This window comes from Leuresthes tenuis, unplaced genomic scaffold (genome assembly GCF_036924035.1).
Source record: "Leuresthes tenuis unplaced genomic scaffold, fLeuTen1.0.hap1 SCAF_11, whole genome shotgun sequence".
Taxonomy (NCBI): domain Eukaryota; kingdom Metazoa; phylum Chordata; class Actinopteri; order Atheriniformes; family Atherinopsidae; genus Leuresthes; species Leuresthes tenuis.
The window spans coordinates 12,499,471-12,526,365 of record NW_027325365.1 but is presented as its reverse complement, the minus strand read 5'-3'; the positions used below and the strand labels follow the sequence as shown (position 1 = coordinate 12,526,365).

At 38.8% G+C, this 26,895-nt stretch overlaps 2 protein-coding genes across 4 annotated transcripts in view; one reads left to right on the top strand and one right to left on the bottom strand.

Annotated features, from left to right (window-relative positions):
- Positions 1–26,895, bottom strand: part of f9a (coagulation factor IXa) — a 123,486-nt gene that overhangs the window by 1,085 nt on the left and 95,506 nt on the right. The window contains exons 1-7 of one of the 2 annotated variants that reach the window (XM_072395502.1): positions 2,807–2,925; positions 2,530–2,717; positions 2,418–2,442; positions 2,038–2,151; positions 695–829; positions 289–605; positions 81–204 (exon numbers count right to left, since the gene is read on the bottom strand). In XM_072395502.1, the coding sequence (XP_072251603.1) occupies positions 81–204; positions 289–605; positions 695–829; positions 2,038–2,151; positions 2,418–2,442; positions 2,530–2,717; positions 2,807–2,903 (1,000 nt within the window). In that variant the 5' untranslated portion in view covers positions 2,904–2,925. Of the gene's footprint in view, positions 1–80; positions 205–288; positions 606–694; positions 830–2,037; positions 2,152–2,417; positions 2,443–2,529; positions 2,718–2,806; positions 2,926–26,895 lie in introns of those variants that run through there. The other variant, XM_072395503.1, reaches the window with a different exon arrangement.
- Positions 16,096–26,895, top strand: part of fgf13a (fibroblast growth factor 13a) — a 93,959-nt gene continuing 83,159 nt past the window's right edge. For both annotated transcript variants that reach the window (XM_072395506.1, XM_072395504.1), the window contains exons 1-2: positions 16,096–16,629; positions 16,892–17,054. In XM_072395506.1, the coding sequence (XP_072251607.1) occupies positions 17,006–17,054 (49 nt within the window). In that variant the 5' untranslated portion in view covers positions 16,096–16,629; positions 16,892–17,005. The remainder of the gene's footprint in view (positions 16,630–16,891; positions 17,055–26,895) is intronic.

Sequence of the window (26,895 nt, the reverse complement as noted above, 5' to 3'; positions counted from 1 at the left end):
TCAAAACAGTTGAAGATTAACTTTCTGCAAACTGGTACATTGCTGATATTCTACTGCTACGTCTCTGCTGTGAATCTTACCTACTCTGACCAAAAAGGACCCTTGTGCCTCCACCAGGCAATGTGCTGCAGTGATAATCCAACGATCTCTGAGTATGGAGCCCCCACAGAATAAATGACCACTAGGACGTGCTATCAGCGCTACCTGGGAAAGAAAAAAGTTGGTAAACAGAACTGTTAATACAAACAGGAAGTCTTACATTCTCATTCCTGTGGTTCGATGCTTTACCTGCCACGGGATCTCTCCTGGAATGGCCTCCCTCCCACCAACGATGCGTTTTAAAGGCCTCTGTGGCTCTTCAAAGGCGACTTCAGATTCCTTTAATTTCCACAGAGGTAGTTTCTTTCGTGATCTCTTTACGAAAGAGTAAGTTGTAGCAATAAACTGCTCTGTGGTACTGGCTGGTGTTGAAGGAGGAGATGTGGTAGAGGTCATGTTAGTTGCTGAAGTAGTGTTGTGTTCCAGGATTGCATTCCCATAGCCGAACAGGGACCTTTTCAATGTGTTGGTTTCTGTCTGTGCAGTTCGGCCACATGGGAATTCAACTGTTGACGAGAGAAAATGGATCTACAATGTGAAATAAGAATTAAAACGTCAGTATTATGATGTTCATATGAGAATTCACTATCCAGACCTTCTGCTTCACAGTTGAGGCCATCCTGCATCAGCCTGTATCCTGTTGCACACGAGCATTTTGCCCCATAGGTTCCAATTAATTCACAGAAGTGCATACAATCCCCGTTGTTCACATCACATCTTTTTGCTAAAACTGAGGACAAAAAAAACGACAAAGTTAAGCAAAACTCATCCTTTGAACAAATGTAATGAATGACATGCCATCACCTTGTTATGTAAGATCCTGTGAGTTAGTTTTTACATATGTTTAGAAATCTGTCTTAAACAATGATAAGGTATCATAATGACCATTAAAGTTGGCTTGTATGCTGAAAACATTGCTTCTGTCAATACTGAGCTTTAAAGTATGCCAGTCTAATTAACACACACAATAAAAAGCCACAATCTGGGCGAAAATCTAACCCTTAGAACTGAAATGTGGCTTCGGAAGGTTGATTTGAGCAAAGTCTCTTAAGTTATCATTAACTCAGAGGCTTTATATTTTCTTAAGATAAATATCCAGATTGTATTGTTATATAGAATTGTTTTCTCCCTTCATCTATACCATCTTTACCCCAAGATTAACACAAATATTCAGGTCTTTTAAAATGCAATTCAAAACCAAAAACTCCTCTTGACTTTATTACCCACAGTGTACTCGAACCGTATGTTCCAAGTATTACTCAGACTGTGCTACAAAAGAGATGGATGTCGTTTTAAGTAGCCTCCAGGCTGGTGAACAAAAACATCTGAAAAGCATTACATTTTGAGCAAGGAATAAGAGGAGTATTTTGACTGGATTGCAGAAGTCAGGCCAACATAGCAAGAGTTATTGCGAATGATCCGCTGCTGTGTGGACTGGCAAATCGATCTGTCGTGTCTGCTTATGCAATGATTGATGGCTCTCGTATGTTCATAGCCACGGTGGGAAATGCTTTGGCAGGTAAATGTGTGTTTTTCAAACTTATTTCAAACCTTTTGCTCTTTCTTGCAGCTGTGACTGCAGAATATAGAGCGAAAGTAACTGTGTCCAGCAGGTGCTTTCATCAATGCCCAATGGATCGCGAGTCAATAAATGCCATCAACTACTTTAGAGTCATTTGACCCGGACACAAGAGCAGATTGTACCTCCCCACTATAAACAAGACACAGATGGTCGTACTGTTAGTGGCTCTTCTCCCCAGTGAGAAACAGGCTCTATATATTATCTACATTAAGAATGAATCTCTTAAAGGCCAGTGTGAAATGAAGAAATGCTCCAAGAGAAATTAAAGATAAATTATGATATTAATTATTATTAGATAAATTAATTAAAAAAAATCTTATTTAGTTTAATTATGATGCTAAAGGACATGTACTCACCAATCTCACAGTTTCTGCCAGTGAAACCAGACACACAGATGCAGGTGTAGTAGCCGAGGTGGTCTTTGCATGAGCCCTGGTTCAGACATGGGTCTGACTTACACTGATTTCCATCTGAAGAAATCCAAATATGGGATATCACAGTCATCAATATTTTATAGTATCAAGTTTACATACACCAGTAGTATATGGTTTTTAAAAGCAAGATAAATACACATCTGTGTTCCCAGCTAAACACAAGGCTCAATCTTCTTTAGTTTTGAAACAAGGAATGACATGACACCCATAAGATGGAAGTACATAGCTTCTCTGTAGGTTAAACTGGTGACTTTAACAAATTAAATCAGTCTTTAAGCATCAATCTTTAAGCATACTCTTACCTATATATCTTGCCCAGAACTCCATCTAAAACACAAAGTAAAACCACTTAATAGTACAGCCAACAAGGACAAGAATATGTGGTAAATGACATCAAAATGAACAAATACATGCCGTCTTTTCATCATTCTCAAAGGTCTCTCGAGCCTCTTCCAGGTCACATACTTCCTCAATACACTCTCTCTCTAGGTTGCCCTCCAGCAGCTCCTCAAACACACCGGTGTTATAACGTTTATGTCTCTGTAGGACGCTGTCGGCCGTCTGACCAGAGAGAAACATCGAGCCTGCAGCTGGAGCAGGAGCTGGAGTGAACCAAAGAGACAGAAGAACGAGTCTCTGTGACTGTAACTACTATCGTCATAGATTTTAGAAACACTACGGAAGGTCTTACCTCCAGAGACAAGCTGAAAGATCAAGATCAGCAAAAACAAAAAACCTAGAGCCATTCCAGATTCCTGTGACATCCTGACAGACACACACTGGACCATCACTCCAAAGTACAAATGTCTGTTTGTACATGTGCACTCACAATTAGCTGTGTTTGTTCAGAGAAAAACAATCTGACAGTCTGGAAAACCTGTATTACGACATCAACGTTGACAGTGCCAAGACAACGTGGGATAAATTCCAAATGAGCAAATAATGTGGAATTCGAGACGGAGGAGGATTTGCACGTTAATCAGACCAACTTATTCCAAACTGAGAAAAATCACACATGTTCTGCTTCAGCGATGCCGCTTCAAAAACCTTCCCGACTGTAACTCATGGCCTATTTGACTCTTGCTCTCATCCCTGTTGGATCATACACTTAAACATAAGCCTCAGATTTTATTGAAATAGAAATGTGTCAACCTCTGGGATTCTTATACAGTTTCTTTATAAATACTGTGTTTAAACATGACTATAAGACAAAAATATAAACATAGTGATGTAGCTCGAATCTACACAAAACTATGTGCTGAAAAAATGTGCCTCTTTGGCTGAGGACATTAGTTATATATTGTATAATTTCAGCCCTCTTTATGAATTGAATTAACTTAGTTTTAATCTAATTTATGTCATGACTATCAATTCAGCTTAGTAAGCCATCTATTTGAAAAAAAATGCTCAAACGATTTGGTGACCAGGCTGTGCCCACGTTGACAAAGTGTATTTCATACTTTACACCACAAGATGGCGCACATACACCCCTGCAGAAGACCTCAAGTTCACTGAAGGTAATAGTTAGCCTGAGCCTGGGATGAAGTTCTCTACCAACAGTGCAGAGGAAAGTTTAAGAGACAGTTGGAGCAAACATACTCTTCAGGATGTGCACTTATTTTGCAAAGGGGGTGCAATTTGCTCTAGAATCAACCTGCAACTGGTCACAAACTGGCATGAATGACTGGCCGGTAAAAAGAGGGAATGAAAGAAGGACTTTGTGTTCTAGCTGTAGTGTATCCCACAAAGCGGCTTTATATTTGAGCCTCTGCACTCTGTGCTCATTCATACAGCCATCAGTTTTTCTTTTTGTCAGTTCCGTAAAGCAAAACAACAAAAAATATTTAATTTACCCAAATGTAGATCAACACATTTTGACACACATGGAGCCAGAGTGCGCAACACTTTTTTAAGTTTTTCAAATGATTTGTTCCTAGTGATCAACAATTTTACTACATTTTTGGTGTGCTATACTTTTCTACTCTAAATATTGTCTAACATTTACAATAATCGAGTTATGAACCCACTGTTACTGCAAAACGTGAGCCTTTATCTCGCAAGCCTGAAGCGACACACATGTTGTGTGAGCGTTTTCAAGACACAATTCTATCTTCAAAAAATACTGATAAACACCAGGACAAAGTCAGCAATTTACAAAGTTACTTTTTTTTTTTCTAGTTTCTGAAAGGTTTTAATGGGCCACTTTAAGCTTCCCAGAGAACCCTTGAAAGTCTCATATTATCATAAGGTGGTATTTATGTAAAGTCTACATCTGAAAATTAGCACTCAAGCTAAAAAGAGACGACAATCGACAATGGTTATAGATGGCATTTCAGTTAAAGAACTTTTTCAAGTGAAATCTTTAGATCAAAAATTCACAGGGAAATCTCACATTGAAGGCCAAAAGTGTGTAAAAACATTGCAGTGTTGAGTAAAGTCAAGGATCTTTTAGAATATTTCACATTTTGTATTATTCCCTTATTCTTTCATATTTTAGATGATGAGGACTACAGAAAAGCCTGTATCCACAGAATACATAAACGTAGATGTACATTTCAGTATATGGAGTGAGATTATATCCAGATGATGATTTGAAATCTTGTTCTAACATCTTTCAAGAAATCCTAAAAATAAGTAGAATAATCCTACTTTATGAAATCACTGAGTAATCTTAAAGTTTGACGGTGTTGTTTGCAGTTGAGTATTCACTCTGTGTGTGTGATTCATGGGAAAATATTAAAATTGATGCTGTGATTTGCATTCTGTTCAGAAGATTTTTTTCTTCTTCTTCTTGCTCTTTTTTTCTGCATGGTTTGTGTAAAGATTGAACTGAAATTATACGCTGAAAGAAGTCGAATGATTGAATGAATGAATGCCTCTCTGTTTCTCAGCTGTTAGTTGTGTTTGGCTTCCAGCTGAATACATTTAAATGCTGATGGATTGATATACAGCAAGAGCCCAGTCTGTTAAATGACGAACGAGGAAGATGTCATAGTGCAACCAGCAGTCTGTGGCATTAATTTATCGATTTTCACACATTCACGTATCTCGCTCTGCTGGATCAGAACAGAGGCCCTGCATGCTCTAGTTACCTATTGCCATGGAGATGCATTGAGGATCATGTGGTGACAACCAATCAGCATATGCTACATTTCTCAAAAACTAAAACAGGTTGAAAATGGTACAAGTTTATAAAAATTTAGGAGCCCTTTTCTTCTTCCATCTTGTCCTCACACCCTTTCATAATCCTGCAATATAGTCAGTTCGTACCCCAAACCATGACACAGTCAGTGGTCTGGGATGCTGATTGAGCGTGCCAGCTGGAGATTTAAATCTAGTATCATTTTCTGGTCTAGCATACAAACTGGAACCCATCACTTGCTCTGGAATCCCCCCAGAGGGAGTGAAGAATCTTCTCAAGTGTTGGCAACTATTGACCGCATACGTTTTTCTTTCACTGAATCGTTCAGAGGCTGAATAATTCATACTCAAGTAATTAACACTGTCCACTAAGGGCAAGAGCTTCTCAATCCTTTCTACTCAGGATAAGAATCAGGGTGAAATAGCAATGACGTGCTCTCTGAAAATATTATTTCCAGACTTTCAATGAAAAAAACAAAACAAAACGCTTTCATCCATTTTTAATGGGCATTCTGGCTTTCATTCAAAATGTAAATGGATGCACACCCTACACTGACTTTGTTGAGTCATATTTCTAAATGTAAGTCTGTTGCTGAGCCTTGTGGAAAGCATGTGGACTTGACAACATCAGTAGCATACTTTCCACATGGTCTCCCAGCTGAGTTAATAGCAGAATGAATACAGACCTTTGACTGGGCTTACTGTACTGTAGTAGCTGCGGGAAAAAATACAACAATGGATTTCACTGTTTCCACTGAGGTGATGACTTATGTGTAGAGCACACTTACAGTACTTGACTGTTTTAGATGGATGGTGCTGTTGCATGAATGAAGAGAAAAAGTCACAGTAGTTGGTAGCTGAATATTGATTTTAGAGGATCTCTTTGACATCTTTGTCTTTTCTCATTCTTTGGCAGCACCATGCACCTGGGGAGTCTGTGTCGACTCTAATTAGATTAGTTACTACGGTGGGGGATCAACCCAGAGCCTTGCAGATAATAAAAACTCTGATGCTTGCTCAGTGCTATTGATTGTTACTGTGCAGTATCTCCTGAGCTCTGGCAGAGTTCAGGCTGCCCAGGCTTAATTTTTTCACCAGGGTCATGATGCAGTGTGATTTGGAAAAATCTAAATCTGCAGTAATAGCTGAATCTTGACATTTTTAAAGGCTCAATAGATTTGGATTATGACACGCAAAAGGTTATTTTTCATCAGAGAATTTAGTGTGTAATCACGGCTTACTGGGTTTGTACTCTCTTCAGCCTTTACAAAATCTTTATCACTTACCTCAAATGACCAGGAGACGAGTGTCCAACTGTAAACTGTCTGTGAAACATCATACAAAATGGAACTTTCGTTTGTCCCTCTGTTAATTTCACACTTAATTCTTCTGCACTTTACTTTTGTTTTCACTTTCTCTGTGGTTACATTTTCGGGAAATATCATCATTCAGTTCAGGATCATTTTTCATTGTCTGCCACATGTTTAAGTTGCCAGGGTGACGAGTTCTGCTCTTCCCGAATGTAATACAGGTACCAAAGCAATCTCCAAGTGGAATGCGTTCCTTTGGAAGACAGGCTGGAGGCCATGACAAAAATGGATAATCCACATCCATCTATGCAAATAAAATGTAGTTTTATGACTGTTTTCTGAAGCACCATGTGACCAGGCTGGCTTGTTCATATAGAAAGTAAAGAATAGCGTTAAAGTACATATACATGCAATTTCTAACATGCAGAAGATGTGTTGTTAAATGCTTGATTTACCACACCGTGTGTGTCATAAAACAAGCATAGTATATAAGATAAGGGCAAAGGATATTAACTATTTCAGTGAAGGAGGTGGATCTAAACTTAATTCAAAAGCCTTTCCTCATCAACATATTATAGCTTAAGCTGAGCAAATGTCCTAGTTTAAGTTTTTAGATCAGTTCAGTTTTATTCATACAGAGCCAAACCACAACATACAGTAAATTGTCTCAGGGCACATTACATAATGGGGTCAAAACCTGACAAAGAGAAACCCAACAATCCCTCTTGAGCAGCACCTGGCAACAGTTGGGAAGAAAATTTCCCTTTTTATAAGGAACAACCCTCGAGCAGAGCCAGACTCTGCGTGAGCGGCCATCTGCCTCATCTAGTTGGGAGAAAAGAGCGCAGAGGGAAAGGATTAGCTTTGAGAAACAACACACAATTAAAACCGGACAGGTCAGTGGATCCAATGACTATAGAACTGAAACTTGCAGGTCCAGAACCCAGCCAACCATCTCATGGTGCTGTATATTTCAATATCATATTATATTTAGACCTTTTCAGAAAGCTTTCCCCTTTCCAGATATCTGAAAATGGAAATGTTTTCATCACATTTGTTATATCAGATCCTCAGGCAGTCAGCTATATTGTAGTAATAAATAAATAAATATAGATGTTGTATATTCTCGACACTTGGAGACTAAAAGCAGAATTGTGCTACAGGGGCATCCCTCACAACGTCCGGTCTTGTGAGATTGTATCGAAATGTCCATAGGGTGCCGTATAAAGAAGCGCAGTTTCCCTCACAGCAGTCCCTCACTTCTTCTCTAGATGAAGTCATTGACATTAATGTGATATTTCATGGAGCTCGCTGCATTAATCAGAACAGTTAAAATTGTAATAGATTCAAACAGTCCAACAAAGCTCTAATCTTATTTTGCTTGGTCATGAACATTTATTTTGCTTCCATAAATCCTTTAGTTAACTATAGAGACAAATAATTCATGAATGAAATCATCACATTTAAAGCAATAGAATATAAATATAGGTGAAATGGCCTATTATTGTATTTCAGTTCTGAAATAAACTATACTTACTAAATCAGTTAAAGTTTAGTGGGCCCGTGAGCCAGTAATGCTGCATGCTTAATTAGTTAATTTGGCTAAACTAGTAAATGCATCATCTATGGGTGCCTGATAAACATTCAAAACTGGTATAAGAGACAAAAATAATTCATTAAGCTCAGTTAAAGTTGACAGCAGTTTATTCACTTAGAAAAAAGGCCTCTTTTGACCCAGAAAGACAGATATTGTGAGTTCCAAAAAAAAATGAGTGCTGAAGTCAACTCCCAGTGCTGTGAGCTGTGATGCAGCCAAGCTGACAGATGCTGCAGGCTCAGGGATGTTCAGCCACCGTTAATGAAAAGTGGAGCTCCCATTGCTCCTGGTCAGAAAGTGCTCTACAAGCTTGCTGTTTTCCAGATGAATGACAAAAACAGTTTTGTTAAAGAAAATTTATGCAGGAAAGGACCATTGAGGTAGAACTGTGCCAGACAGATATGTCATAATATCAGCTCTGCCATTGTGCTCTGTACACAGCAACACAGTGCTAAAGAAATGACCTGGAGATGTGCCAGCTGCTGTAGCTGTTGCTCATCTGTCCAGGACCTGAAATATACCCCGACTCTTTCACATGTGCAATATAAAGATATAATCTGCGGTGCAGCTATGTCAGTTATGTGGCATATTATTGGACGATGTGACAGAAATACGACATCATGACTTACCTTTTGACCCTGACCCATTCAGTTTAGAAATAACTTGCTGACTCCGTCCTGATTTTTAAAACTGATTCCAGTTCCTTGAGGCAGGTGCGACAATTCTACAATAGCAGCTAATTGTGATGAAACAACAAAGCATTTTCATGGTCAACTTTTATGTACGAGTCTATGAACAAATTGTATTTTTATTGAATTTCCTTCATTTAGTTTTCTTGCATTTGCTGCTCTTGCACCTTATTACTCATTATATATATACTAATTATCTATAATTGACTATCCCAATGGGTTTGCTTGATGGCTAATACATGAGACTGACCTCTGCTGTATTGCACAGCAAAATGAACAGCAAAAAAGTGTTAAACTATCTTTTATTGGTTGATTCTTGGTCATGTGAACACTTAAACTGAAGTATAAGCCAGTCTTATTGTTTTCCTTTTTTCTGTTTTGAGGAATAGAGATCAAATTTGTAAAGGTGAACGTTAAATGCTGTTAGTAAATGTTGTTTTATTACACGACTGCGATAAAATTAAGTGGTTTCTTTACATTCATTTTCAAATAATTAAGAAATGTTGTGCTAATAATTCAGATCAGCTCCATTCAAAGATCCTATAATCTTTTTCAGTACATGTTTTTGATGAGCTTTATGGAGTCATCGTTGAATTGTTGACGTGTGTATTCATCATCACAGTAAAAAATCACTGTCCAGTTGCACTGATGAGCTGCATGGCTCATCTGCATCCTAAATCTAATCGAATTTCTTGTCTTTTTCTAAATGAGAATTTTGACTGTGCATTGCACCATATTACAGCACAGAACACACATATACGCTTTACCATTTTAGCACTAAGATTCAAATGATTTGCTGCAACTGTCAGGGTCCATGTTTGTCGTTAGGTTTTTTCCATGTTCTCTCCTTGTTTGTGTGTGCAGTTCACTCTCCTCCTTCTTCAGCTGTCACTGATCCTGTGTTTTCTGCTTAAAAGCTACAGTCTTCTCTCCTCTGATTTATCCATTTATACTCATTGATTTATTGCAACCAAGTCTCCATCATCTCAATAGTTTTAGTTTATCCTTACTCCGTAACTCTTTGGGATATAACAATTAACCCACTCTGAGGACACAAAAATAACATACCTCCCACTCTTTGAAAGTCCTCTACAAAACAATTTACATGGCGTAACACAGTATGTCCTCTGGAAGGATATGCTGATAAGGCTGGTTCATCAACATAAAAAAAAAATCCCTATGAACAAGGAGGCAGTTTTAAAACATACAGTGACTCTTGCATGTTACAGTAAATTAAGAAAAAATAAATAAATAAATAAAATAAAAATAATCCAAAAACAATCAAATAATCTATGCCATGAAAGTGTATTTCCTTTGTATGAATTATATAATTGGGCAGCAATAGAACAGTTAGCTTGATATATTGCTTGGAAGACACACCTCCCATTCCTTGTAATTACAGTGGCATAATTAATATTGAGAAGATCACTTTAATGCATTAGTAATCTATTTTTGGAAATATAATATGTCAAGTGTTTTCTGATTGAAACTGATTATAATTTCTTGTTTCACACATCTCTGAGGGGCACCTGCTGTGTATTAGCCTGATGGGTACCATGGCAAACGGTTGTACATAACAAAACGATAATTAAAATCAGACGTACTGTTGGTACTTACTTATTCAGTACCTAGTTGCATTTTTATTAAATTGCATAGATAAATTAAAGTAGATCATTTGTATTTTGTGGTATTTCATGTATTTTCACTTCTCAACATCTGAAAGCAAAATTGTAAGGAAAGACATCAGCAGTGATCTTGGAGAAGCAATTGTTGCTGCCCATCAATCTGGGAAGGCCAGAGAGTGAGACAGCAAGTGAGACAGATTATTAAAAAATGGAAAACAGACAGACAGTTGTGTAGGGTTTGTGGATTGTTTCATCTTTGGTTGTCTTTGTTCTTGTCTTAATTCTGTTTTTTTTTTGTCATTGAGTCTTGAGTCATTGGTTTAAACTAAGATTCATTCTGTTTGTGTTTGTCTCCTCTTGATTAGTCTTTTTGTTACTGCATATTGTTTGTGTTTTGAGTTTCTGGTCTTTTCTATGGTTTAGATATTTCTTAGTTCTTTGTTTTACTCTTCTGTGGTCTTAGTTGGTTGTTTTCTTTGAACTCATTGGTTCTTCTCTGTTCTATATTCTTAGTTGGTATTTTGCTTAAACTTTGTATTGTGTTTCAGCTTCTTGTTCAAGTCTTTACTCCTAGTTATCCTCAGTTCCCCTGTTTTGGTTAGCAGCTCCACTTTCACACCTGTCTCCAATTGAATCAACGTCAGCTGCAGTCACTTCCTCATTAGCTTCCCCCAGTATTTATTCTCCTTTGTTAAGCTCAGTCTTTGTCAGCTCCTCACTGTTTACAACCCTCTGGATTGGCACTCTAGTGTGTTCTTTGCTGGTCTGTTTCGCATTTCTTTTTTTTTTTTTTTTTCTTTTTGTCAGTTTGTTTTCAGGGTTGAGTTGATGGTTTTCCAGCTCTGTTGCGCTTTTTTTCAATAAATCTTGTGTCAAGTTTCCGTCTACCTCCAGTCTGCTGTTCCACATTTTGGGTCCTCTTCTCTCCACCACCACCAACTGTAACAAGTTACCAGTCAATCCCAGGAGTGGGCATCCCTGCAAGTCACCCCAAGGTCAGACTGCGCTCAGAGAAACTGCAAAAAAAGCTCTACATTTCAGACTCTATAGACCTCAGTTGGCATGTTAAAGTTTGACAGTTAGAATTAGAAAAATACTGAATAAGTATGGCTTGTTTTAAAGGGTTGCTATGTTCTCCAAATAGAACATGGCAGTACATCTTAGGTCTGCAAAGTTATATTTGAATAAAGCACAAGACCCCAGGAACAATGTTCTTTGGAAAGATGAAACCAAAATGGAGATGTTTAAAATGCACATCACCATTTTTGGTGAAAACCGAATATAGCATATGAGCACAAACCCCTCATATTAAATGTGAAGCACTGTAGTGTAGGGGCGATGCTTTGTGTTTGTGTGCCACAGGACCTGGACACCTTGCAGTCCTCTGTATACCAATGTATAGAGTCAAACGTGAGACTATCTGTCTGACAGCTAAAGTGTAGCTGAAACTGGGTCATGCAGAAGGAAAACAATGTTGATGAATGTTTAATAAATGACAGAATCAAGGTGTTGCAATGGCCTAGTTAAAGTCAGTCACATACACAATACCCACAAACCATAATAAATGTAAGCAAACTTGTAAGGAAGAGTGGACCAATATCCTCCACAATGATGTGAGAGACTGATAATGCCATATGGAGAAAAAAAAAAGCAACCATATCAACGATGACTTTGAGGAACATGTCATGTGTTCTTGTTCATTTAACACCTGAAGACAGTATTTTTTTTTTCCAATTTATCTTTTTTTTGTTTATTCTGTACTAATAGGTAAAACCTTTGAATTAAGAGGGTGTACTTACTATTTTGAGCTGACTGTACATGCAAAACATGTGCTCAATTTATGGAAAACACATGATAATAGAATATAATTTAGATAAATCGGGGTAGGGCTGCTATGTGGTGTGGTGGCCTCACAGCGAGAGGGTTCCAGGTTCAACTCCCAGCTGGGGCCTTTCTTCTGTGGAGTTTGCATGTTCTCCCCATGTATGCGTACGTTCTCTCCAGGTACTCTGGCCTCCTCCCACCATCCAAAAACATGCATGTTAGGTTAATTGGTGACTCTAAAATTGTCCTTAGGAGTGAGTGTGAGCGTGTGTGGTTGTTTGTCTCGTTTGTGTCTGTGTTGCCCTGTGATGGACTGGCGACCTGTCCAGGGTGTACCCCGCCTCTTGCCCGATGACCGCTGGGATAGACTCCAGCCCCCCCACGACCCGATCGACAGGTTAAGCGGGTATAGAAAATGGAAGGATGGATGGATAAATCAGGGCCTTGACAATGTTACATTAGTGCTTGTATATCAGTGAATCAGTAAGAATCAAATGTAAGATGTAGGGCTGTATGTGGCCATACAAAGTAAGTACTCTTGTCACAAATATTCAGAATAACGACACTATTTGTGTACTAATTTGCTTTACTGCGGAAGCATTTTGAATGCATCCCTTCCAGTTATTAACTGATCCCAGATCAGATTACTGAGCGAGCATGCAACATTTGTTGGAGTAATGTGGGGTAAAGGTGTTGTCACTTTTCTTAGCAGATATATTGCAATGAGCAGCCTAAAAGGGGTGATTCAGGGTTAGTTTGGGACATGGGTGGGCACAGCTGCGAACATGACATCAGAGATGACAGAGTGTGAGTCAGGAGTTTGTTTTCTCTGTACCAAACACGCTCCAGGGCTTCGCTTTAAACGGTCCAGGGATGAATGCAGCACTGCAGTGTGGTGCCCTGCTGGAAAGGTCAAAGGGCGCCACAGGACAAACACAACACACTGACATTTACACTCTCTCTCCCCTTCACTTTTTGTACAGTGCCTCGTGCCCAACATGCATGCACATGTCCACTTGGTGAGTCGGAGCTCTACACTCTTAAACACTCTGTCCTGATCTCTTTGTGTGTCCTATGTTCTCTGTGGATCTTATAAGTTACTTTGGTTTCTTGTGGCACATCCTGCTAATTACTGATTGAATTGGAATCCAAGCAGTTTTGAAGCTATGTCATGCAGCATGGTTACATGAACTGTTAAGTCGAGCTACTGTTACAGCTCAACTGGACCATTTAACTGGATCATCTCCTTTACAATTATTTACATGCACGGGACTTCAGTTATTGACTGAAGTTTGTGTGATACAGCAACATTGTGGACTATGTGAGGAAAATATACAAGATATGCTGCTGTTTCTCAGTTTCTCTGTGGGAGATGATCAAACATGTAAGTGTGGCTGAATTCCCCACATAGACATTGTCTTTAATCTACTAGAATCATGAATTTGTCAGATGAAGCTGCGGTTTTAAAACCAGGATTTTTTTTAGAGCATAGTGACAGTCAGGAAATACTTTTAGCATCTGTCTGACGAAACCCTACCCAGAAAAAAAATATGATTTAGAGCAGCTTTATTGGGAATTTTCCTGCATTAATTTTCAACTACACTTTACTGGTCAGCTGTAGCACAGGAGAAAGAGCAGTCACCTGCCACTCAGAAGGTTGGTGGTTTGATTTATCTCACCTGGATCACATCTAAATTTACTTGGGCAAGACACTTGCCTCTGAGGCATCCTTTAATGTGTGTATTACAGGTGGAAAAAAGTACCGTGTACCAATGGCTATAACACAGTATAGACTAAGATGTGCTGTGTGTGTGGAGATGGTTGAATGGGGTGAATGTGGCTTGTAGTGTGTAAGTGCTTTGAGTAGTCAACTAGACTAGAAAATCATCGTGCAAGTACGGTCCATTTACTGTCTTTATAAAAAGTAGTCTTTGCAACAAAAAAAAGGAACTTTGGCACATGTACATTGTGCCATGGCCCATTTGAGTGTAGTAGAGTGTATAAACACAGGAATAAATCAATCTACATCCATATTATGTGAATGTGTCAGTCCAGTTTGCAGAAGCTGGTGATGTGTTTATGTGCATATTAAAACTCCAGTTTTGGTCACACTGACACAATATGAATATGTTTGCCATGTGAACATACCTATTGTCTTTGGTTCTATATCAAGTTCCCTGAGCAGTTTTTGAGGTGTGGTGGGCCACATTGCAAGGAGACAGCTGTTGGGCTGGTCCTTGCTATTACACTGTGCACATGCTCTTTAAAAAGGTTTTAATGGGTGGTATAGGCACGAGTATGATTAACATCCACATGAATGGGCTAAATGGTGTTAATCACAGAAATTGTGTGTGTGTATGGATTAGGACAAAAATAATCAAAATACTGTCACTAGGACCATATTTATAAAAATTTGACTCATAGCATACCTGACCTTGATGTAAACGATATGTTAAAACTACAATGATCCGATCAATTGAGGCAAAGCAACTCTTCAAAGCAGATCCTAGTGTGCCCTAAATGTCTCAGGAAGATTTGAGCATGTGAAGAAAGTTCGAAGGGGGTCCAGTTTCCTCCAAAAATAGCCATATAGATCTTGTAACCCTCAACCCGCAGGTCTCTTTCCTCTGCTGCAACTGAGTGCCACAGGCCTGCAGGACCAAGAGATGTGACATAAATCCTGTGGAAAAAAAACCAAAACAGACTGGGATTGCAAAGGACTACTGGATATAGCCTGATGAAAATACTACTCATAGGAATAATTGCTAAAGTGTCCTCAAATCTGAATCAGAAGGCTTGAAAACCATTTTGAATTTTCTGGTTGTCAGCATGGCTCAATTACTATTTGGAACTGGAGACTTTGAAAGGAAGGATGAGGTGTAGCTTCTCGGCTCTCACACAGTTTAAAGGTAAGAACCATACAGAGAATTACGCAACCCACGTAACCTTTAAAATAAAAAAAACTGTTGTGGAAAGCAACATGCTTTGCAGAAGATCTTAAATCATTAGTTAACAAACATTTAAGGATTGGCTGCGATACTGATACAAGAAAGTTGGTTTGCATATCTCCTCATTGAAGCTTTTTTCGTGGATACGCTTGCTTGTTGGTGACTCATTATTTAAGGAAAGAAACGATTTCTATCAAATTGTCGTGAATATGACTTCACCTCTGTAGTGGGGGAATGGCGCTACTTGGAGATTAAAAAAATCTATGGCACGGCTACACTTACGTTAGCATTGTGAAAACTGGTTGACTTACAGTCTACAATAGAAATGATGTCAGAGATGTATGTATTTTATGTTTTATTTCATGCGAACAATGGACAATATAAGTAGCTATAAAAAGAAGACTGATAGTGGATATTGCTGCTTATCCCCCTCGTGCCGCCCAACGCTGTTATTACAAAACATTCTAGCACCTGTAAAGTATCCACAAACTCAAAGAACTAAACCAAGTTACACATCTCCGATAAATTGATATCTATCTATCTGTCTGGCTGGTCTAACAGTGGAGTACTATTAGCGTATGTCATGTACAATAACAACCTTACAAACAACCTAGATTTGGTAAACTTTGAACTGATTAATCTCTGCTACAGCTAAATACATCACTGCATCACTCTTACATGTATATTTTAGTATTTTCGCCTTCAGCGCGCAATTGTTGAAAATTATATCCGTTTATTAAAGTCAAAGAAAACACCTGAGACCACCATATGAAGACAATGCGCAGCTTGGATGTGAATGGGATAATGCATTGCTCTGCAAAGGCTACTGAATGAGAGCAACAGCAAGATGGTGCGCGCCATGCAGCACAACCTCCCGCTGTAGTGTTTCACCGCATCGATAACGCGGTTCACACACTCACTGCATTTGTGGGTTGAGGGGTTCGTTTACATCACAGCAGTGACACCGAGGTCAAAACTCCAATTTCCATTGTGTGAATCGGCGCTCTAACGGGTGGAGCGCTCATACGTTGAGTATCCTGTTGATTCTGCCTACTGAACGTTCAGAGGAGCAGAGCTCGTCAGTAGGAAAAGCCTCACAGACGACACAATCTGGTCGCAGAAACTGCGCTGGATGGCATTTCTCCCGGGGTTTGTTAGATCGCACGGTTCAGTGTTTTGACTTCTATTTCTCTTGACTATAGAGCTCTGGGGAAAACACTGCGCTCCATTTCACAGCCTTTTGCCCCGCTGCTTTGGGTTCTTTTTTTTGTCACAGTAGAGTAGGTCGTGGTTTTTAAATACAACATAACGGGATTCGTGGTGGAAGCGTTTCCTTTCATCAATGTGCATTGATGTAGCAGAAAACGTGGAGGAGATAAGGTAGGTTACAGCGTGGTGTAGATTCACTTGAACCTGGCTGTGTGAAGATGCTCAAGCGTCTCTTTGTCCTGTGAGTGTGATAAAAGAGCGTCACTAGTTGGATGCTTTTTTTGTTTATTGATAATCTAATTGATTAATATCTTGTATCCCGGTCAGCTCCCTGTCCCTTTTCTGGGCTACGTTAAAAAGGCTATCACCAAACGCTGCTGTTGTTTTATGAAAGGAATTAATGTGACTGTGATGAAAATTTCTCTGTTCACAGAAACCTTATCTCAGCACCTGGAACCTTTGATAAGGATTTCATTGAGGACAGTCGGCAAATAAGGGGATTTCGATTCTTTCCTAAATCAGGAATTACACATCCAAACTGGGATCTATGAGCGGAAAAGTGGCGAAGCCTAAAGAAGACAAGGATGCTTCCAAGGGTAAGAGACGAGCCTTGCCTTGCAGACTGCTTTGTCCCTGAACCACAGGTTTTAACGCGAACCTGCCACCATTCATTCCCTGCATGGTGCTCAAATCACCCTTCGAGGTTAACAATAGCAACCACTGGATGCTGAACCATTCCCAGCTCGATGCATGTGGTACTGCTGTTTGAGAGCAAAGCATTTGCTTTTGTAGGCCTATATGCTGCACGGTGTGCTGGTTTGAGATCACATGCTTCACTTGCTCTGACTTTGTGATCGTCACAAACCGAGATAAATTGGACATGTTGTAGACCTGGTCACAGTGTCAGAGGATGAAAATATACGTAATTTCTGCTGCAAAAGTAACCTTTACAACGTCGAAATGATGGTTTTGATGTCGACTGTGTCACTGACATCCTGTTGAAAGCTCCCTTTGTGTTTCTCGCGCGCACCGTATCCACACATTCTCATCACATCTGTACAGCCACAGAGAGCCGTTTCGGTCTCGTAGCGTGAGCCATTGACCTATAGTGCAACAATGCTGCCCCATAAACTGCCTTTACATTACCATGGAGACAGTGCGGAGGCAAGGTTGCCAGAGAAACGTGGCGAGACTAATCATTGTACCCCATTTGCAGAGGGGATGTGCACGACACTTTACGCACCGTCACACATGTGACTCCACCTTGGTCTTTGTGCTCGGTTTGAAAATGCACAGTACTGACACAACTTATTTTCAGTTTGTTTGATCGAGAAGCTATTTTATTTCAATAGAACTATTTCCAGAGCTTCAAAGCCCCATATTTCATAGTCTTTGATGCCTTTAAAGGAAAAACGATTATTGACGGGACCATTTTTCTAAAGATAGGCTATAGCTATTTATAGTAAACGAGCAAGCGGCGTTATCCAGAGAATAACCCAATAATAAGGATTAATACTTTGGCAGTGTGCCTATCCATCCCCTTTGCTTTACTTACTGTAAGGCAACACAGTTGGAGCTTCCCGTTGTCACGTTCTGTCTAAGGTGCTCACAACAAATCGATCAACGTAATTGGCTTATAATGGCTGTACTGCTGCAGGTGATAACGTTACATATTGATGTTTTTTTTTTAAGTGTACGTACAGAAATGATGTTACAAAATGCATATGTGTGTAGCTTACTTCCATAGAAACAGAAAATATTTCTGTTTTTTTAACATGATTTAATTATACATGGATGATTAACTATTAAGATAAGAGTATCCTCTCATATTTGACCATAGGGTATTTTGTTGCATCCTGTTGTTAAAGCACTTTAGCTCTAACATCTGTGATTAAAATCTGGTAGTATGTCATCACTGATGAGAAAAATTATCTAGAAGTATTCATATATCATTTTATCCATGTGCAATTTACCTGATATTTGTTTAATCAACTAAATTTGAGTTTAAGATTGCAGACTAGTTATATATGCAAACGAAGATATATTTACGAGAATGTTGTAGAAGGGATCCTTCCATCAGTAATATTCATTTTTATTTTCTAGTAACGTATTGAGAGTAGAAATTAACTCTCTATTGTGCCTGGCAAACTGCAACAGAACACCAGTTTTAGCAGAGAAGTGCTGTATTGCCAGTTTTTTGCTGAAAGCATATTGAACAAAATATACAGAATTTTGATACATTTTAACCTCAAAACCAGCTTTAGCTTTTGTCTTCTACTGGAAATCCACAGCTCCACAGTGGCACCATCTCCAAAGCTCTGGATATCCTCAACTAGACAAAGAACACTGATCAAATCTTGATTTATTATTTAAATTTATTTTTTATTTTTATAGATGCACAGTCAATAACTGGTATGGTTGTGCTTCTTTAAAATGTAGGAAAAAAGCAATACAGTCCTGTCTGCATTAATGAGAAGGTCACTTGAAGCCAGCTGCCCTCTATCGGGGACTTGAATGACACAGAAGCAGGGAACTGCATGGAGAAAATCACCACTGACCCTGTCAATGTTGGCCACCACCTGTCCCACAAATGATTTCAGGGAAACAGTTCATTAAAAGCAGAAACACCTGCCATCTCCGAAGTATTGTTTCTGCAAGCTGTCAGCATTCAGAAGCTTCTGACTGCTCTGCTTTTTCAGAGTAGAAATACTCTGAAACATTCTCTCAAAACATTCTCACTCACCAACCTGATAAAATTACACAGGGAACTTTAGTTTTACTTTGAAAGGCCAACTTTTCCATTAATCATGTCTATAGTTTTCTAAACATGAAATTGATTCACCATAATTCAGTTAGTTACATTAAACAATATAGTTAATGAGTTAGTTAATTAAACAATATAACTGAACTGACCTAAAAGTTTAAAAAATAAAGAAAAAAGTTGATGAAGCAGCAATACGGCACCAGCATCTCCTCCTGGCTTCCTCTTAAAAATGCAGCCCAGTTTCAAAACAACTTTTTGCCAACAGGAATTGTTTTGATTGTGGTGAACAGAAGTTTTGTGACAGATCACTGTTCTCTGTCTCAGATTAGTCACTGGTTATTCTGTTGAAGGACATGTGTTAGCAGAGAGACTGCAGAGGCAGGCAGACAAAAAGTAAAATGGTGGGATAAAAGTAAATGGTCCAAATCTGAGCAACACCAGTGAATCACATTGTGTTATTTCCCCTTGTCCCCTTGAAGCTAAGTTGTGTAGACAATGTGATGCGTCAAAGCGTATGTGACGTACACACTCCATCAGCTTTACGTCTTTTCCCGGTCTGTAATCTCAGCTACATAACTCATGTGTTCATGCATTAACAGAGTTGTGTTGATGCCTTGTACATCATCCATGAAAACATTTTCACCCCAACTGTTTGTCCTCATGACAGTATTGCAACCCAGTCTAATAGTGTCCACGCAGAGCCAGCTTGTACGTTTTTATGATCACTTTTTATTGTCATTTTGCCGATTTCTTGTAGGTAATTCATTTATGCCACATTAATGTTAGCCAATAACTTTGACTGCATTTCTGTCACTCTCCTCAGACTTCATCTCCGTGCAGTGCATTGATATACTGCGCTCCTCAGCTGCAAGTGTCAGCCAGTGGATTCATGTCTGCCCCAAACTGCAGATATGAGCATAGCAGAAGACATAAGTCTTGCATATTTGCAGGCACATTAATTCATTGCAAGGCCAGCCACTGAATCAATGGATGCCGAGAGAAGAGTTTGGAGCTGCTTCATTTATCACAATACAGGCAGCTCTGTCCCCCAACACAGACACCTATTCTAATTTTATCAGAAAAACTGCACAGTGTCATTAGGATCTTTCTATAATGGTTGTCTGCTTGAGAAGCTCCTCTGAGGAGCCTGTAGTCAAGAGAGGAGCTGGTAGTTTTATCAAAGAGAGAGTGTTAGATGTAGTCAGTACCCTGCTGCAAGGTTGTATTGTACTCTCCCCTCTCACAGGAATTGTAAAAGACATCTGCAGACATGTATGTGTAGGTATCGCACAGAAACAGCGTGTGTCAGCTCAACTGATTAAGCAAGAGTTTTCCAAGTGGGGACCCTCAAACACTAATCCTGGGGTTTGAAAACTCTCTCCAAACATATATTGAATGTAGTGAGCTCTTAAGAACAATCTTTCTTGCAAGATTCTTACATACAATTTGGTTTTCTGCAATTTCTTCTCCTCTATTGATATGATCAAAGATTAAATTTAAGTCAGAATTTTTCAAGAAAGACTTTTTCTCACTTTTTAGTGGACCAAAAAATCTCTAAAAACACTAAATGCCAGAGATATATTCTTTGTCCTGCAGTAGTTTGTCTCATGTAAACAGTGGAGTTGGTAAAGACATGTTTTTGCATTGTCAGAGTGGTGGAATTGTCCCTGGTCAGATGCTTTTCTGGTACTGACGCAAATCCAGTGATACTGGCCAGAGGAAACTGGCTCGGAGTGGCATCAGTGATCTGCCACTCTCTATCTTTGACTTGTGTGCTGATTGATGTTGGAGAATGTCTTTGCCCGTCTTTTCAATTCCTCTGTCAGCTTCGTTTCGGAGTGACCCAGGATGCCCTGTGATCAGTACTTGGCTTCTTGTTCCTCGTCTGTTGTGTTTTCAGAAAATCGGCTTGTTCATGTGACAACAAAGCTGAGTTTTCTTTTGCTGAAGTTTGCTTTGCAAAAGTATGAAGTGCTTTGTTATTGATCAGATGGTGGATAAATGATGTACATCTGCAACAGGTCCAGGCAAAGCACAGGTTTTCATCTCACAGTATTATATTCTTGATTTTAGAAATGGAAAAATGCTCTCTGTCTGACGTCATCACTGCCAGAAGTGTTCTGTCCTTAAAATCTCTGGTGCATTAGTCAGCTTGCTGCTGGTAATCCACAGAGCTGCATGTCTTCTGAGGTGAGTGACTTTGTCAGCGGTCCACTCAGTTTATATTTGAACAACCATCCCCTGGTTGTTAATTTTCTGAGCCACAGAACAAGTGAAAACATATCGTTGGTATTTCTTATGGCTTTTCTTCTTCTTCTTTTTTATTTTTATCCTGGTCAATTCTCAAAGTGGTTATACTCCATAAGGTAGACATTAAATTGATGGTGTCATTTGGTTTTCTCCTCTGTCTCCTCTCCTCATATATTGTCACTTGGAGGAAGATTCTATCTTTGAGGGAAGAGCAAGAGTTTTTTTCTTGGTATTTACATGCAAAAAATACCAAGAAAAAAACTTGGTGTTTTTGGAGGCAGGTGCAAAAAAACCAACTATTATTATTCTTGTTTATCTTTTACATTAGGTAAGGCAGACTCTCAGTTTTAAGCAGTATTGAGCAGTAACCTATACATTATTAAAGCCAAACATTTACTGTTTTTGACCACTGTGGCCTACTTGAATGGCCTGCTTCTGTGGCCTGTTTCAGATTTATCAGTGTTCCATTGATGTTGATCTGCGCTCATGATAACGATCTAATTTCCACACCTGAACTAATTCATCAAAGTAACTGCGTGGATCAGAACTCTGAAAAATGGGTGTGGGATTATCTTCTTACCTGGGCATTGTGGATTACTGCAGTGTACTGTCAGAAATGCACTCAGCGCTTCAGAAGTTAATCCCATCTAAACGTAATCCCCCATAATTGTGGTTGTGTGTCAAACTGCCAGATAACAATAAATGATGTTCCTCCACTTGGCCAGAATTGTGAAATAATTCAGAGCAAGAAGTCCTATAACCCTGGAACTCAAATTAAGATTAAAAGTGTAGATGTTGGTTCAGAGCTTTAATAGTGGAGGAAGTGGATGGCATGACATTTTTCCCAATAGCCTATTTTCTGCCAAATTGGACAAAGATAACATCAGCAGAAAACTGTCTTTAAATATATCCTTTTCTGATTTTCAGTACTGCCTTGAAAAGAGAACATTTTATTGGCCTTGTCTTTATTTCTTTTTTTTATGCTCATAGTGTGGAGTGGACAAATGGCATGCAGAATCAATTCCTTCCCATACAGTACTTTTGTCAGATCTCTTAGTGTTAATAGAGTCACCACAGATCAAACACTCCCAGCCCATATGAGATGATGGAAAGAGCTCATGTGTTCAACTGACCATGTGGCACATACAGTACTCACTTTAAGATTGAGTACTGTATGTGCTGCATACAGATCTGCAGAATGTAGTGTGCTTCTAAGCACACGGCAAGTAAAATTGTATCATGCTTGCTTTAAGCTGGAGTTCTTTTGGAGGTTTTGAGGGCAGAAAAAGGGCACAGAAGTAATTATAGTATTTCAAGGTCACAAAAAGACCCAATGGTTGCCGTAATCATCAAAGACCTCAAACACTGAGACCAGTGGGACCAGAGCAGCATCACATAAAATTACTGTCAGTCAAAGGTTGAAGAGAAGTGCATTTTCTAGTCAGAGTGACATCAAGGAAATAACTGTCTAGGTCTCAAAATATATCATGTTCAGAGTTTTTTTTTTTTTTTTGACGGCTTGATTATATATTTCAAATCTTGCTCTGGATTAATAGTTGCTCTAGACAGAGGCTAATTAAAGTCGGTGAAAAATATAAAGGGGATTAAGCCAAGTTAAATGAGAAAGGAGATGATACGGCTGGACAAGTGGCAGCAAACCTGGTGGAAAAAGCAGACCTGGGAGTCTTACTCTTTGGCAGGCTTCAGTCGTGCAGGTGGTAAGAGCAAATGATGGCCTTGAGTTTCTCCACCCATTTAGACCAACGGCATTCTTTAACAGATGTTCTAAAATCTTAGTGTGGTTTACAAACAGCCTCTTTAAACCTGAGAAAATGATCAATGGCCACCTGTGACCCTGGACAGAATGAGGTGGGTATACAAATTTGAGAAATTAAGATTTTAGTGCACAGTGATATCCATATATCTATTCGTTAAAAAAACTGTGTCAAATTCAGCCTTATTGCTGACTTTTCTGATGCAACAGGAGTGAATAAAGTATTTTTCTATTTCTATTTTCTATTTCTATTGCTGAGCCTCTTTTCAGCAGCCTGTATTTACCTATGGGAAGATACAATTTGGGAGGCAGGGGGGATATCTTGAATTTCCCAAATCGACTATTGGGGAAAATAAGATTTTTTTTTAGAGGCTGGAAATGGCAATAGGAAGCTTGATGTGGTATTTGTTCTAACCTTTGGAGCTCTGTTATTGCATGACATTTACAGTACTGTGCAAATATCTTGAGGCACCCCTAATCTTTTTGTATTTTGCTTCCAAGGAGCTAGACTTTCTTGCAATCATTTAAAGAGGACTTGAGCAATAATTCTGAAGATATTTTGAAGTTTTTCTTTGGAAATTGACTGCTTTTTCACTCACTTTAACTCATTTTCACTCACTCTAGTTCTTGTGCACAACCATTTTCAGAGCATAACAGAAAACTTAGCAAAGAACCCATTCAATCCATGACAACAATGTCAAAGATAACACAGTTTGACAGACTAAAAATAGCATTATTGCACCAACAAGGTGATCCCCAAAAAGCTATTTACTGAAAACTTCACATAGCACAGCTTTGTATGCAATGTCCTTTAAAAAAATGAAAAAAACCTGGAAAGGTCGACAACAAAAGAATGCGTCAAGCCTGAAAAACATTATCTTAAAATGATGTCCTTAGAAAACAGGAAAAAATCCTGTTAGACACAGGACCAGAGAGATGCACCTGGACCTTCAGCTAATCCATCTTCTGTTCACTGAAGCTTCATCGGATATGGTCTCCATGGAAAGGTGGCTGTCAAGAAGCCATTCTTAAGAAATGGAAATGGCGAAAAGGCTGAGGTATGACAAATGACTCAAGAAGTGGACTTAAAATCAGTAGCAACAGGTCTTATGGAGGGATGAATCCTCCCCAGAGCCCGAGTCAACATTATTGAAGCAGTGTGGGATCATCTTGACAGAGAACAGAACACAAAAATCTGGCTTTTTATTCACTTTCGTGCTCAGTAGAATTACTCAAAGTCTGGTTTTATATTTATTCGTAGTTAATTTCCATTTATGTTTGTACATTTTAACACATTGCTGCAGGTATTTCCTGTTTTTCCGGTTGTTGCTCAAGACCTTTGCACAGTACTGTTTTGTGTTGCAGCTAAAAAGAGAAACTAGTTATATCCAGTTTGCATGCTCTATGTGGCATTATTACATAATGCAGCATTGCCCATGTTGACATGGACATTATCATAAAATGGAATGGCATTGTGCCATTAGCAGCACTTTATAATGTTTGCATTTGACAACGTTTTTTATTGCAACCCTTTCAAATTGCATTTGCGTATCACTATTTTGCATTGAAAGGAATTATTTTTGAATGCAAACTAGCCATATTTTCTATTTAGAAATATTTCCTGAAAAGTGATAAAATGCACTTGATTTGAGGGAGTAGGATCGAGTTAATAGCATAACAATCATTCAGTTCTACCATAACCATTTCCCGTTTACAACCTGCAACATCGCAGGAAAGCACTTTCAGTGTGTGAGAACATGTTTTTTTTCCATACTATAGAAAAAAATATTTCTATAGGAACAATACTGTAGCTTTGTATTGTTATTTATAGAAAGTGGCTGGGAAGTTGGTGGGATGTTATGAGCTGGTGCTGTGAGGAACAATAAGCAATACCAGTTGCTGCTCATTCTTTACAGGCTGGCTACATATGTCACCAAGCTGCGACTCTGCATTCTCGACAATACTACTACTGATAATACTATAAAACAATTAACTACATATATGTTTTGTTACTCCCTCAAAATAGTTTTTTACACTACCAATGTAGACACATTTTCTAGACTTTTGGCTGAAGATGCAGGAGATGATGTGGGTTTTTGAGCTCAGTTGTTTGACTAATGCATATCTGGTGTAAATGCAAACTAAATATTAGATTGCTGATAAACTTTGATGTAGTTACTAACATTTACAGACACAGATTACAAAGTGTTCTGACTATTATTGTATACTGAGATGATGGCAGAACCAATAACTTCACCTGATTTAAAGTCAGAGATATGGATCCATGTCTGAGGCCCATATTTATTGTCAAATGACCAAGGCACTTAGTATTCCTTGAGCTGGAATATGCAAGATGACATACTACAACACCATTAGTATTTCTTCCTCAGAGAGTTCTCACTTATTCAGCACTGATGAAGATGGAGGATGGACAGGGATAATACATTCAAAGCTAAATTAACAGATTTAAAAAGATAATAGAAATTCAGATATGGTTAGAATCTCACTTTACAAAGCCTTGAAGTATTAAATGTCAAACTCAAGAGTGAAATGTGTGAGAGTTCCCGTGTTTGTGTGTTAAAGAGAGGGATATTTTAGTCCTCACAGTGTGAAAAAGGTGAGACAAGTGTTGAAATGTGTGGATGTGAGAAAAAATAGAGAAGAAAGACATTGTTAAGATGACTGCTAAATATAGGAACAATCCCTTTCTGGTCCCCGAAGCCAATTTTACAGTCTGGAGCAGTGAGCATCACGCCTGCGCCTGCCTCCTTCTCATCAGGGAGACATCATTTACATAATGAGATGCTGCCACGGTAACAAAGGCTGAATAAGCATGCGAGTCATCAGTCAAGGGTGGTGTATATGGTACCTTCCAAGCATGCATTGTTATGAAGACACGTGCAGCAAACTGATCACACATGTTCTCACACACTTTTTGTGAGTGAAAGAATCTGTGGGAAGAGGCAGGTTTGAATGGAAAGTAAAGGATAAGAAGGTAATGAGTAGGTCCACTACTGTAATTTAAAACTGCTCGCTTATTTTCAAGTTTCAGCAGCTTCATGCTTCATAACATTCTAGAGGAAAATTATGGAATTTTTACTTCACACTTTAACAGCTTTAGTTACAGTTTTCTTTATTGATCACTTTGGAGTTTGATCATTCATAAAGTCTGACAATGAAATAAATTATATACACCTTGGTAACATTTTCAATTCTGAGCTTCGAAATGTTAACTGTTGTCACCCAGAGTCCTCCTAAAGAGGACAACAACCCACTATGCAGAGGAGACACATTTTGGCCAATATGAATGTGCACTGATACCAATTATAGAGTGGTATGACAACAACAATGGTTTTAAATCCTGTTCAATCAAATGCTATCATCCTTTATCTGATGTGCTAGTTTTCATCCTCATGTTTCACAAAACAACACTCCTATAGTAGACCGTTAGTTCTATGCTGTGGCATGGTACTGGGCTAATACCACTGTTATATTAAGTGCTTAAAATAAAGATGTATGCCACATTTGAAACATACCTTAAGTTTAAAGTTAAACTGGGATTTTGCCTTCAAATGCCTTGTGTGACTCAGAAGGTGAAGAAATCAGGCTTGTCACAGTTTGCTTGCACTTTATATTTAATACATGGAGT